We start from the raw sequence: 14,606 nt of genomic DNA on the forward strand, positions 1-14,606 counted from the left end.
ACCTTTCTCTCTCTCTCTCTCTCTCTCTCTCTCTATCTATCTATCTATCTATCTATCTATCTTTCTCTTATTCAGCCTTTCGGATAAAAAGGCCTGTGCAGGATGACAAAAGGCTGAAAAAAATATAGGTTGGATCATCCGTCTTCCGTATACACATCCGTGGCCTAACGGCCAGAGAACGTGTTCTCCTCGGCTCACTCCCATTTCCCCCATCCCAGTTCCCCGTTCGCTACCCCAATCTCTCGGTGGCTTCGTAATAAATATAAAAGTACCCCCGGCGAGCCGAACGTTCATCCCACGAGTGAGTGAGTGAGTGAACGAGCGAGCGAGAGGGAAGGTTGATAGTAACGCGAGTGCCGGTGGCTCTGCCTTGTCAAGAGTTACGCGTGGTAGAGGAAGAGTAGAGGTGGTGGAGGAGGAAGAGGAAGAGGTGGAGAAGGAGTTGGAGGTTGGTGGTAAAGGTAGAGGACTAGGGTGGGTACTAGGTGGGTTTGAATTTCGTAGAAGGTGGAATGGGGGCGGGGGGGTCGGTATATTATTTGGCGGGACTCCAGCCGGCCGCGAGGCTCACTTCGTGCCTTTTCATCTTAGGCACAGTTTTTTGTCGAACAAAAGGGGGATAGTAGCTGTTCTCTTACTCTCTATTTTTTTCTCTATCTCTCTCTCTCTCTCTCTCTCTCTCTCTCTCTCTCTCTTTTTCTCTTTCTTTCTCTCTGTCTGTCTCGTGGCAGTCAGGTGAGCCGTCGGGTATCGATGACGTGTCTCTCTCTCTCTCTCTCTCTCTCTCTTTCTCTCTCTCTCTCTTTTCCGCTTCTTTTTACGTTTTTCTTGATTTGAAGCTCCTCGCATTCTCTGCTGCGCGCAGCTTGATTTGACATTTTTGTCCGGTGCATCGAGGCGCGGATATCACTTTCTGTGTATATACATTTATATATATATATATGTGTGTGTGTGTGTGTGTATCTATGTACGTATGTATGTATCTATATCCATCTCGGTTAACGAAAAAAATAAAAAAAAAAAAGGAAATAAAGGGAGAAAGAAATAAAAAAGGAAAGGAAAAAGGAAGAAAACGAAAAAAAAAAAAGGAAAATATATACGTTTCCACGGATTGGTTGGGGAAACGAACGTGGTGGTCTTCGATTTCCGCTATTGTGTGAACGTTAAAAGAAGAGAGAGAGAGAGAGAGAGAGAGAAATATCCAGACAGACACCGCGTCGGAGTTTCGATCATTGCCTCCGGTCTCTCGGATCATCATTCTTGCGTTTTCGGTTATTACGCGGTTACAATAATTCTTCCGATTCTTTGATACAAAACTCTCTTTCTCTCTCTCTCTCTCTCTCTCTCTCTCTTTTTCTCTCTGCGAGAATAGTAATCATGAACAATTCGATCATGCGTAACGACACGACGTCACCGTTCGTTAAACGACCAATGACAGAAAGAATAGAACAGTATCGCAAACTGTTATGCTCAGACATCTAGAAACTTGTTCTTTCGTCTATGAAATAATCGCTATTGAGATATATTTTCACAGAGAAAAATTTACGTCGTTCCTTGATGTACGTATATTGATACTCTTTTTATTTCCGATATAAACGAATTTTTAATTTAGAAAAAAAAAAGAAAAGAAAAAAATGTCGACAACGTGAAATCTATATATATATAAGATTATACTTAGATAATATTAAAATTTAACATACGAATTAATAATTTTATTTTTTGCTTTATCGATAAGAAATTACAAATAAACAATTCTGCAGTTTATAATGCACACACACACACACACACATACACATACACATATATATAATTTTATGTTGTAAAAATAAACGTCAACTTTCAAATAATCAATTTGATCAATTTAACGATGATAAAATGAGAAGTTAAAAAATTTGGATAGAAAAGATAAAAGAGGAGAAAAGTCGAAAAAAAGTAAACAAAATAAGAAAAAAGAAATTAAATTGCCATCCGTAATTACCTAATTTTTCTATCTTCCTACAAGAGAATTTCATTCTCAAAAAGATTCATTCTCAAGCGTTAGATATATACATACATACATTATATCCATTCATCCATGAATACGTATGTACGTATACGTAAGTACTTACACATACTTACAACGTATATATGCATAATGCATTACATAGAAACGATTCACTTTCGATAGACAAATGATAAAAGGTACGTGGAAAACGGGCGCGGCATGGCATTTTCGTGGTGGCATACCAGAGGGTTGAGTCAGGGGGTAGGAGGAGAGGGGGGTGGGAGTGTAGGGCTGGAACTGACGAATTCCGCTTTGACGCTTTCGCTCGCGAGAGAACGCGTGGCTCGTTCGCGCCAAAGCGAAGGTAACCCGGTTGCAAGCTCGCACCGGATGCGTATTCTGGATGCATACACACGGGCCGCATAAATACCCGACGCGTTCTCTCTCGCGGACGGGGCAACCGAGCGAGAGATTGGGAGAGTAAGAGAAATAGAGATAGAGATAGTGATAGATAGAAAGAGAGAGAGAGAGAGAGAGAGAGAGAGAGAGAGACAGAGAGAAACAGATATATATACATATATAGAAAGAGAGAGAGAGAGAGATGCAGAATGTTCATCTATCTCTTTCTCTCTTTCTCTCTCTGTCTCATTCTAGCACAGTATAACTCAGCATCGCGTGGGAACTGGAGCACTCCCGCATACGGCGAATGTTCCGCACCGCACCACACTGCACCGTAACGTACCGTAACGTACCGTACCGAAGACGAAGACAACGACGATGACGTGATATCTAGCAGCTACTGCTCTGGATGCACGACGTCCTTCTCTCTATAAATCACTGGCAATGCTTTTCCTCGAACAATATCTCTTGAAAGATAGAAAGAGATAATACACATATGTATATATATATATTATATCTGAACGATGTCACTCCATTGATGTCGATCTTAAGAACCTCCGTGTGCTTTAATCTTGCTACTAAGTTTCTATGCGGATGACGATAAGAGTATGAAGCATGACGATCTTATTGTATATATATATATATATATATATATATACATATATTAATAGTATATGTCCATCATACTTGTATAATTATCGTTATTATGTATTGTTTTATTTAATAATTATATTTTTAATTCTTTTTCGATATAGATTACACGAGTATATATATATATATATATATATATATATATATATATATATATATATATATATATATGTATATGTATATATATATGTATATGTATATATATATGATAATAATTATATTATTATTATAAAATAACAATATCACCGATTTATCTAATTATCATCATTACGTATAATATAAACCACATGTTAATTTAATTATATTATTCTAACTACGTACTATATTAATTAATACGTATTATCGTCGTTTTAGGTCGTTGATATTAATCAATGATATCATTATTAAACGTACTTACGCGTCTATTATGATAATATTAATAATAATAATAATAATAATAATAATAATAATAATAATAATAATAATAATAATAATAATATCACTTTTTCTTCGATAAAGACTATTTCGCGTTTCTTTTATTTTCTCTAATTTTCTCACTTTTATTTTACTATATTTTTATCTTTCTTTCTTTGTTCCTCTTCTTCTTTTTTCTCCACATTTTTCATAAATACAATATATAAATATAAATGAATAAAACTATCTGGCCCAATCATCGTTGTCCCAGCTACAATAAAGAAATGATAAAAATTAATAGCCTTTAGTTTTGAGAATGGAGTTTGGCCGTAACGTAACGAGAGAAAGAACGTTTCTCTTTTAAATCGTTCTTTAACCTGCCAAGAAGTGACTATAACGAGGAGACGATAGCAACATTACTCTTAGGACGACATATCGGCAGCAAATACGGAGTTCCTTCTATCTTAGCTGTCCACTTTTACTCTCTCTCTCTCTCTCTCTCACTCTGTCTCTCTCACTTTCTTAAACACGTACTTACATTTCGTAAAGAATATATATATATATATATATATATATATTCTCTCTTTTCAAGTTCTCTCTCTCTCTCTCTCTCTCTCTCTCTCTCTCGTTTGTTTTTTTCCTCTTTTTTTATTTCCTTCCTCCATTCTTTTTCCTCCTTCCTCCGCTCCTTTTTTTCTTTTCTTCTTTTTCTGTTTGTTTTTTCTTTTCCTTCCCTTTTTTTTTCCTTTCTTTTTTTTTCCCCTTTTCTTTTTTTTTTTTTTCGTTCTTTTCCTTTTTTTCATTCACCTCGCCGCCTCGAGCAGCATTATTAATGACCGCGGAAACCGCGTCAAAGATCTCACGGGCTTGCGAGCGTGATCTATCCGCGTGTACGATACGCATTTTTTAACCGGCCCTCCTCCGCGTGATGAATGGCGGTTAACCGCGGTCGGGATGTTCTTGTCCCGCTTTGCGAGGATAACCAAGCTCGACCGAGTGAGATAGAGATAGATAGATAGATAGATAGATAGATAGATAGATAGATAGTGTGAGTGAGTGAGTGAGAGAGAGAGAGAGAGAGAGAGAGAGAGAGAGAGAGAGATCGTGGATCAGCTTTCAGACGAACTATGATTTAAAGTTTACGAACGCACGTGCCCCTACCGTAATCGCTACCGAGTCTATCTTAAAGAAATAAACTTAAGATGATTAGGAAGTGGCTGATTGGGAGGGAGGGAGCAGAGGCGGAGGAGGGGAGGGGACTGGAGGGAGGAAAAATACAAGAAGAAAAAGAAGATGATGATGATGATGATGATGAAATAGAAGGGAATGACCATTGTAATAACGTAACGATAACGTATAATAATAATATACGTATAATATTTTATTATTATATTTTATTAAATGAATGATTGTATTACGTTAAAAAATAATCGATATGAAAATTGAAAATAATGTGAATAAATTAAATTTGTTTGTTTCAATGATATATTTATTTGCAATAATCGATATAATCGAAATTGTATAAGAAGCATTCACGATAAGATAGATCTTAATTGTATGATATAATGCAGTAGCATATGCGAATAACATATGATCGTGTTATTTAAATCAATGAATGTTTTTTTCTTTTCTTTTTTTTTTCTTTCTTTCTTTATCTCTTTTGATAGGGATAAGAAAAAGAGGAGAGAGAGAGAGAGAGAGAGATTTCGTTGAAATAATAATATCATCTAATATCAATCATTGTTCATATTTGATATTTAAAATGACAGATAAACCAAGAAAGAAGAAACGAGTACTTTCAAAGTTTCAATTTAAGACTTTTTCTTAAGGTCGTTCACCTCGTTTTTCAATTCCTCGACCTTACTTGACAATTCCTCTACTTTCTTTTCCAAATTCGGTAATATCGGACCAATTGATTCGAATGATTTTCTATCGACGCATTTCTTTAAGATCGCGTCGTCGGTTTTGGCATTAGGTTCGTGCGCTAGACACTCCTCGATCAAAAGATCCCCAACGGACCAATCCTTTATCCAATTAACGTTACTACGTTTTAACATATAAGTCATTTCCGATCTACAACGATAAGACCATGGATTGCCCGCTATTAATATTAACTTTAAATTTGTCAATTTTTTTATGTTCGATTCGGCAATACAATCGACCAATTCGTTGTAAGCTATATCGAGTAACTCGAGTTTCGGTAATAGACCATAAAACTCTGAATCGATCTTACGAATTTGATTTTTGAAAACGATCAATTCCTTCAAATTCGACAATCCCCGTATCCAGGATGTCTCGATCGCTACGATCCGATTGTTCGACAAGTCGAGCGTCTCCAGTTTATCGAGGCTTTTGAATGCATCGTCTTCTATCTTCTCAAGAGAACATCCGGTGATCCTCAATTCTATCAGACTACCGGCAAATCTTGAGAATGCGTCGCTTGGTATATTGCTGATGTTAGACTTCACCAATTTAAGCCCAACCACGGAGTCCGGTAACGAGGCCAACTGATTTACGGATAGTTAAAAAGATCGATCGTGATTAAATGACGATTATATCCATGAGAAATGATAAAAGAGATGAGAGATAAGAAATGACGTTTTCAATGTAAAGTATTTACGGTGTTGTTCGTTAAATGTTTCATTCAAAAAAAAAAAAAAAAGAAAAAAAAAAAGAAATGACAGTTCCGTTAGAAAGGAAAGGTAAGAAATATTCATCTTCTTCAAACAATCTAATCTAATCTCTTATAAAATTTTAGATAGAATATAATTGCGTGACAAGATTTGTATATCTTAAATGAAATTTTTTTTTTCTTTTTAATGAATATTACTTTTTCCACCCTACCCCCTCCTCTTCTTCTTTTTCTCTTTTATTTTTATTTTTATTTTTTGTAAATCATCTTCAGACATTGTGCATTGCAAAATGCATATAATATAATATAATATAATAAAATAAAATAAAATAAAATAAAAAAGACGAACGTTTTCCCGTACAAATAAATTATCTTCGTATTGATAAAATTAATAGAAAAATATCGGTCTTATAATTACGAGATTTCTATTGGAACATTATTTTTCATAAAGACGAATGTTAATATCTCGATGAAAATCAAAGTGGACAAATTTTCGAGTTACCTCGAGAATTGAAGATATAAAAATGTATTAATTAAAAAACGAAAAAAATTTTCTATATATATATATATATATATATATATATATATATATATATATATATATCAGAACTATGCATTTACATATGTATAAATATACAATGTACATACTTCTGCTAAACTCGAAAGACCTTGACATTTGTACCATCCCGGTTGTTTCTCCAAATCACAAAGTTCAGCGAAAGAAAATGATATTGTTGTCGCTAAGACAAGAACCACGTACAACTTGGATCCTTTCATTCTGCCTTTTACTAAGAGACTACTCGTCCGTTTTACTTCTGCATCTCCATTTATACTCGCGACATCGTCATCGTCAACATCATCATCTAATCTTTTTCCGCGGGAAATAAACTTCTGGTTCTGGGAAGAAAAAAAAAAATGCGAAAACGGGGAAAAACGCGGACGAAGGCCTATCGCTATTTACTGGAAATTTACTGGCTGTTATTACGAAACGACTGGGCATGCGTAGTCGCGTTGAAAGAAAGAGAAAATAGAGAGAGAGAGAGAGAGAGAGAGAGAGAGAGAGAGAGAGAGAAGAGAAAAGATAAAAATAAACAACAACAATAAAGAAAAAAAAAAGATGATCGGTTTGATTTGACGAACTATCGAAAAGATCGTATCAGATATTATATCAGATAAATTATATCAAATACATAACGTATATCTTCGAATATTGAACAAATATATTTACGAAATTTGAAACTAATCTAATCTATCATGAAAGTGATAAAAATTAAAATTTTAAATTAGAATAGAAAATTAAAAAGCTATCTTTTTCTTTTTCATTTTTAAATGCGTACATATCATAAGTGACATTTAATAACGCGTTCTATTTAATTTTGCATTCTATTTACTATTTCAACGTGAAAGAAAACGAAAAAAAAGGGGGGGGGGGGAAGGGAACAAACGAAAGAAAGTTACACAAAAAAAATTACATTTCAATTGCACCTCCAAGGGGAAGAGGATGGGGAGGGGGGAGGGGGAGGGGGAGGGGGCGTGGAGAATTGTGGGCAGGCGAAAAATATTCCAATATTTTTTAAATTAAAAAAAAAAAAAAAAAAAAAAAAAAAAAAAAAAAAAGGGAGAAGAAGAAAAAAGAAGGAAAAAAAATAAAGGAACATTCTTTCAAGATTGACATATTAAATATACATATATATATTTATTTTAAATATGGCGTGTGTGGTTTGCGATTCTTACGAGATATTAAATTTTCGATTTAAGTTTAACTATAAAAAAAAAAAAAAAAAAAAAAGAAAAAAAAACAATATCATCGTTCTTCTTTTAAACGATTTTTCGTACTTACTTGGAATAAATTAATAAGGAAGAAAAAGAAAAAGAAAAAGAGAGAGAGAGAGAGAGAGAGAGAAAGAGACAGAGAAAGAAAAGAGAGAAAGAAAATTTGTAGGAAGGTCGAGGTTCCTTTTTGCAAGTATTTACTGCCGATGTGAGTGAAATGAAATGAAATCCTATGTAAATTATAATAAATTATATTTCACTTTGACATTTATACGTTCTTCTACCTGGAATTCCCTGTTTATTGTCGTCCATCCAAATAAAAAGAAAAAGAAGGATAAATGTAGTCACGCTTTTATAGAGAGAGAGAGAGAGAGAGAGAGAGAGAGAAAGAGAGAGAGAGAGAGAGAGAGAGAGAGAGAGAGAGAATGTCCTAATGAGATCCTTAAAAAACATAAAGAAAAATAAAAAAAAAAAAAAAAACAGCAAAATCAATAAATGTAAAAATGAACGAAAGAACTTGTACAAACATACGATCAGTTCTACGTCTTGTCTTTTATATAACTGTCGGTCGTTCACTATTTTACACACTTTGATATACGACGCTTAAACAAACCTAAATATGTGTATGTATGTATGTATGCATTTATTTATTTATTTTCTATTAGTATTAGTTTGGCCTTCGTACGGAATGGAGGATAAGAGATTCAAATAGATACTCAAAATTAATTGCATATATATTATATTCTTTAAAATTTGTTTAATATTTAATATTACGTACGTTTTTATTTATAATATATCTCGTTTATACATATCTTATATATATATATATATTTATTTATTTATTTCTTCGATATTAAATCGTTATTATTTAAGACAAAGGATTCTAACGAGCTATGACTTTTTAACATAGATAAAAAATTAATCGATTTCGTAAAATTGATTTGAACAATTTTCCGGATATACTTTTCATAAATTACTGCAGTGTATATATATATATATATATATATATATATATATATATATATATATATACATTTATGTAGCTACGTGCCGTGGCGACATTAAGGCCTTCTCGAACGCACGGCATACGGTAATAACAAAGCAGCATTACCTCGATCGTGCTATAATCTCTCTCGAATAAAGCCACCTGACGACGACTAGGACGACTGACTAGGACGACTAGAACGACTAGGACGACGAGGAATATAGAAAATTTCTGGTTGGTGTTCTGGTAGTGGTCCGGTAGATTTAGCCGTCTGCGTTTGTCACTAGTTCGTGCTAGGAAATAAAGTGCTCGGTTAGAGTGTAGACGATATCGAACATGTATACGTGTGCAAGTGTCCGTGTATAGATGAGTATCTTCAATGTATTTATGTATGTATGTATGTATGTATTTATGTATGTATGTATGTATGTATGTATGTATGTACGAGCTACATGGCCGATAGATCTCTAAACTGTACCTTGTAGATTATGGACTCGTATGGTGCTAGTCACGGCTGATCGTGTCTTTCTACGACGATTAGAGTTTAGACCCTCGATCCTAATCTTCTAATACTAATCATAATAATAATAATGATAATAATGATGATGATGATAATAATAATAAATAATAATAAAAATCGTTTCAATATCGAGAAAATTAATCGGGGATATATAAAGAAAGATCGAAATTAATCGAATTTATTTTACATAAATATATTCAATTTTGTTAAATCGTATTTAAAAAATTTTTAATGTTAAATTCGATAATAATAATTTGAATAGTATTAGAGTAGTAAGAATAAATTGTATGAATTTGGGTCAAGTATCGTCATAGAATTCTGATAGAACACAACGATTACGTAATATTGATTAATAAATATTAATAATAATAACAATAATAATAATAATAATAATAATAATAATAATAATAATAATAACAATTACATTAATATAATATAGGTAGAATGAAATAGAAATATGGATTATCTAATGTACATTGAAATATCGAACGTACGTACAGATATTACAAAGTGAAAAAAGGAAAAAGTTTCTAGATGAATCAGAAGTTCCTAGTACTTGAAAGAATTTTAAATTGGATATTTTAAAAATCATTTAAGAACTTTTGGCCCATCTAGGTAACTTTGTATGCGCCTTACATTTCTTTTATTTATAGATACTAATTTAATTTGTAAGATCGAACCTTCGTCAAGATTCTTCTAATACAACTCAAGTAACACAAAGAGAGAGAGAGAGAGAGAGAGAGAGAGAGAGAGAGAGAGAGAAAGAGAGAGAAAGATATAAACTGAACTTATGTAAAATCGTTCAAATTTTTACATTGAATTTAGAATTTATTATATATTTATACTCATTATATACGTTATTATATATCTATTATATATGTACCAATACGTATTACACACACATATATATATATATATATATATACATTATTATTATTATTTTAAATTTATAAATAGATTTTAATCTTCATTAATTTTCTCTTATTTTATTATATATATATATATATATATATATATATATATATATATATATATATATATAATAAATGCAAAAATCATTCAGTTTCATTTAAACGATCTTTTTTTTCTATTTTATCCTTTTTTTCAAAGAGATAAAAAAAGATAGGGAGACAGATAGAAAAATAGATAGATATAGAGAGAGAGAGAGAGAGAGAGAGAGAGAGAGAGAGATAGATACCTTGGAAAATCGTTCGCTTTTACTTGACTCCGTCTCCGAGATTTTTCAAGCCCCCGAACGAAGAAGAGATCGCCCGGAGCCTTTTATCCGATTAAATGCCGCGATTAGACAAAGCCGGAAGTTATTAGTCGATTGAACTTTTTTATCGGAATTACCCCTAGCTCGCGAACTTTACAGCGTATTTCCCCGGAGCGTAATGGTATTTGTGGATCCAGACCGTAGACTAGACTACTTACGAAATAATTCCAAGGGAGGTTAAATAAAGGGGAAGAGTAAAAAACAAAAGAAAAAAGACAACATCAACAACAAAAAAAAAAAAAAAGGAACAAGAAAAAAATAAAAGGAAAGGAAAATGGAAAATGAGAAAGAGAGATAGAGAGAAAAGAGAGAGAAAGTGACAGAGAGAGAGAGAGAGAGAGAGAGAGAGAGAAATGGGTTGTGACGGTGGGTGGGTGGGATGGAAACTCGCCCTTCAAACAAAAGAAGAAAAAAAGAACAAGATGAAAAGAAAAAGAAGAAGAAGAAGGAGTAAGAAAAGAAGGAGGAGAAGAAGGAGGAAGAGAATGAGACGGAGAAGGAGGTGGAAAGAAATAGAAAAAAAAAAAAAAAAAAAAAAAAAAGCAAAATAAAAGGAAGAAAACGTTCCGTGGTAACTTCTTTAAAAGGGTTACTCTTTCGCATTACGAGAGCACTTTATTCGCTCACTAAACCAGTAGCCCTGATACCATGTGCTCTAGCGGGTGGGATAACGAAAAAGGATGAAAGAGAAGGATAGGGAAGGGATGAAGGCTAAGCGGGAATGGTGATGTTGGTGATAGCGGTCGGAGGGAGGGAGGGCGGACTCAACTAGGATAGGCTAGAGAAGAGAATTGAAACGAAAGAATGATAAACAAACAAAAAAAAAGAAAAAGAAAAAAGGAATTTCGTAGGAAGTAAACGTTATACTTCGTTCATACATATTATTTTCTAGTAAAATATCGTTTTATAGTAAGTTTTTACATGTGTTTGTCTTCTTTATCTCTGTCTCCCTCTCTCTCTCGCTCTCTCTCTCTCTCTCTCTCTCTCTCTCTCTTTAGTTCAACTAATAAACAATCAATCGTAATTTCGGTGCAAACTCTTCTCTCTTTTTTTCCTTATTTCTTTTTTTCTTTCTTTTTTTTTTTCTTTTTCTTCCGTAGAGACAGCTAATCGTCCAAGTCGTTGGATATGACGTTTAGGTACATCCCCGGTTGTTTACGTCTGTGTGTGTGTGTGTGTGTGTGTGTCTATGTGCGCGTGCGATAGTATGTCTCTGCCGATAGTGTAATCATCATTAATAATAACGCGTTGACGCGTTTAACAAACGACAAATAGGAAAGATCGAAGGTTTATCCGTAGAATTGAACCTTTAACCTGTTATCTATTATTCTTTCATATATATATTTTAACGATATCAAAAATGTGCAAATACATATGTATTTATTCGAGCAGAAACGATCCGCGATGTGATATTATCGATCATATTCGATCATAATTATATAAATATAATACGTACAGATATAATAGATACGTATAAAAAGATACATAGTCGATAAGAGAAATCGATAATTAGTACTTATAAATCATTAATCGGTGACTTTCGAACGATTTGTAAATCTTCGATTTTTTTCTTAGACAACCCGTATCATACGCTCGATGACTCTCTCTTTTTGATTTCATATTATTATTATTATTATTATTATTATTATTATTATTATTATTATTATTATTATTATTATCGTCATTATTATCGGTATCCGTTCGTAAATTACCATTACGCGATTTAATTAATTATACGAGCTATATTCAAAAGAAATTGAAGAAAGATTCAAAATTAATACATATTAATTGATTTCTCTCCAATTTTATATAAATGCATAGATAAATGTTGACAATTAATTCGATTAGAAATAGATATTTCTTTTTTTTTTTTAAATTACGAATTTCAACATATCTTCTTTTTTCTTCTTTTTCATTTTCTTCTTATTTCTTTATTAATTTTTAATACGAAAAATTCGAATTTAGACGAATTAAAATTTTGTTTAGTTTAACTCACACATTCATTCTCTCTCTCTCTTTCACATACGCATCCATCGTAGTAAAGGAAGTAAAAGAGAAGGCATTAAAGAGAAAGAGAGAGAGAGAGAGAGAGAGAGAGAGAGAGAGAGAGAGATAGACAAACGTCTGAATACATAGAACGGAGCATAGTCAGATATGCTCGATTAGATGAACACACATGGATATATACAGACACAGGCATACGCACACACATACACATACACATATACACAGAGGGAGAGAGAGAGAGAGAGAGAGAGAGAGAGAGGCGTCGGATGCTATACGTTGTTGGTATACGAAGCAATAGAGGAGCGTCGGCGTGTTACTAGCAATCCTCTCTATACGGCATCGTAAACGAGTCTCGACGGTGCCGACGTAAACCGTGTCTCGATTGTTGCAGTAAGAGAGAGAGAGAGAGAGAAAGAGAGAGAGAGAGAGAGAGAGAGACCGAGATCGAGATCGAAAGAAAAAGAGAGAGAGAGAGAGAGAAATAGACACGTGCGGCAAAACGCACGTGCGTGTTTCGCATCCACTTAGAAGAAGAAAAAAGGGAAAAAAGAAAAAAAGAAGAATTGAAAAAAAAAAAAAGAGAAAGGAAAGGAAAGAAAGAAACACAAAGGGAAAAGAGATGGTGTAGGTGGTGGTGGAGGTGGTTCTGGTAAAGAAGGTGGAAGAAGAAGAGGAAGATTGCAGTTCGTACGTTGGAAGATTATCGAACGCGATCGGTTTGAACGCGGAAGCGTTAGAAGGCGAACGATCGAGCAATGCGAGCTTTTATCGGTTACGTTTGTACGTTTGGTGAGCCACGAATGGACGCGGATCTCTCTCTCTCTCTCTCTGATTCTCTCTGATTCTCTCTCTATCTCGATCTCTCTCTTTCTCTCTTTTTCTGTCTCTCTACGCTCCTGTGGATTCCCAAACAGGAAAATATAAAGGAACGATCTCGTCGAGATCGTTTACATTTCTCGAAGGTTATCTTCATTTTTCTTTTTATTTTCTTTATTTTTTTTTTTCTTTTATTTACTCTTTCTTTCCTCCTTTCTTTCTTCTCTTTTCCTTTCCTCTTTTTCTTTTTTCGTTTTTTCGGTCTTTTTTTTTTTTTTTATTTTAACCCATTTAACTTCACGGTCAGTTAAACGAAATAGTTATATTAAATAGAATGTTAGAATATTAGAGGAATAATTGGAATGGTTATCGATGGTGGTTATCGTCTAATGTGTTACGACTGACTGCATATTAATTTAATTATTCATAATATATATATATATATATCTGCACGTTTCTTTTCAAATTATTTTATTATTATTTCGTGTATTTCATTTTTTCGTTTTTTTCTTTTTCTTTTTTTTTTTTTTTGGTTATTTCTGTTTTTCGTAACGAAAGAATTTCATCGGAAGTTTAAATAAAAATACTTTTATAAAGCAGGATGAATAAATCGTAAAATAATTTTATCGTCTAATACATTACGATTGGTTATTTTCTAATTTAATTAATCGTTATGTATATATTAATATTTTAATAGGACATCAATATTTTTCATAGCTTCGCTCGAACCATTTTATTATTATTATTATTATTATTATTATTATTATTATTATTATTATTATTATTATTATTATTATTATTATTATTATTATTTTATGTTCGGCGTTGAAATAATTATTCTTTCGAAATTAAGAGCAGATAATTATGACACGAAGTAATTAAATATTATATCATATTTATAGTTACGATATCACGTAAATATTAGATACATAGGAATATCTTAAATTTGTATTATTTTAATTGATATTATAATAAGATGATTGGAACTATATATATATATTTATTTATTTATTTATTTATTTATTCGAAATTTAGAGAAAAGGAAAAAGAAAAAGGAAAGAAGAAAAAGAGGAGAAAAAAAAAGAACCAATCAAGCAACCAATCAACCAACCAACCAACCAACCAACCAACCAACCAAGAATAGAACAAGAATCATCGTGATTCTCTCGT

At 32.8% G+C, this 14,606-nt stretch overlaps 1 protein-coding gene and 1 long non-coding RNA gene across 2 annotated transcripts; both read right to left on the minus strand.

Moving 5' to 3' along the window:
- Nucleotides 1-5,131: 5,131 nt before the first annotated feature.
- LOC124946530 (phospholipase A2 inhibitor-like) lies at nucleotides 5,132-6,883 on the minus strand. Its single transcript, XM_047487314.1, has 2 exons — nucleotides 6,708-6,883; nucleotides 5,132-5,934 (listed from the first exon to the last, which is right to left on the minus strand). Exons 1-2 carry the CDS (start codon nucleotides 6,834-6,836, stop codon nucleotides 5,239-5,241), a joined length of 825 nt encoding a protein of 274 aa, XP_047343270.1. The 5' UTR covers nucleotides 6,837-6,883; the 3' UTR covers nucleotides 5,132-5,238.
- Nucleotides 6,884-8,879: 1,996 nt separating this feature from the next.
- On the minus strand, nucleotides 8,880-10,608 carry LOC124946454. The gene is made up of 3 exons (XR_007100072.1): nucleotides 10,536-10,608; nucleotides 9,296-9,389; nucleotides 8,880-9,110 (listed from the first exon to the last, which is right to left on the minus strand). It is a non-coding gene; the product is annotated as an uncharacterized LOC124946454 (long non-coding RNA).
- Nucleotides 10,609-14,606: the final 3,998 nt, after the last annotated feature.

This window comes from Vespa velutina, chromosome 2 (assembly GCF_912470025.1).
Source record: "Vespa velutina chromosome 2, iVesVel2.1, whole genome shotgun sequence".
Lineage (NCBI taxonomy): Eukaryota > Metazoa > Arthropoda > Insecta > Hymenoptera > Vespidae > Vespa > Vespa velutina.

Bases quoted from the DNA above. Each gene is read 5' to 3' on its own strand.
- LOC124946530 (XM_047487314.1), bottom strand. From the start codon at position 6,836: ATGAAAGGATCCAAGTTGTACGTGGTTCTTGTCTTAGCGACAACAATA. The intron at 5,935-6,707 runs GTATGTACATTG...TCCGTAAATCAG, and splicing joins GTCTTTCGAGTTTAGCAGAA to TTGGCCTCGTTACCGGACTC.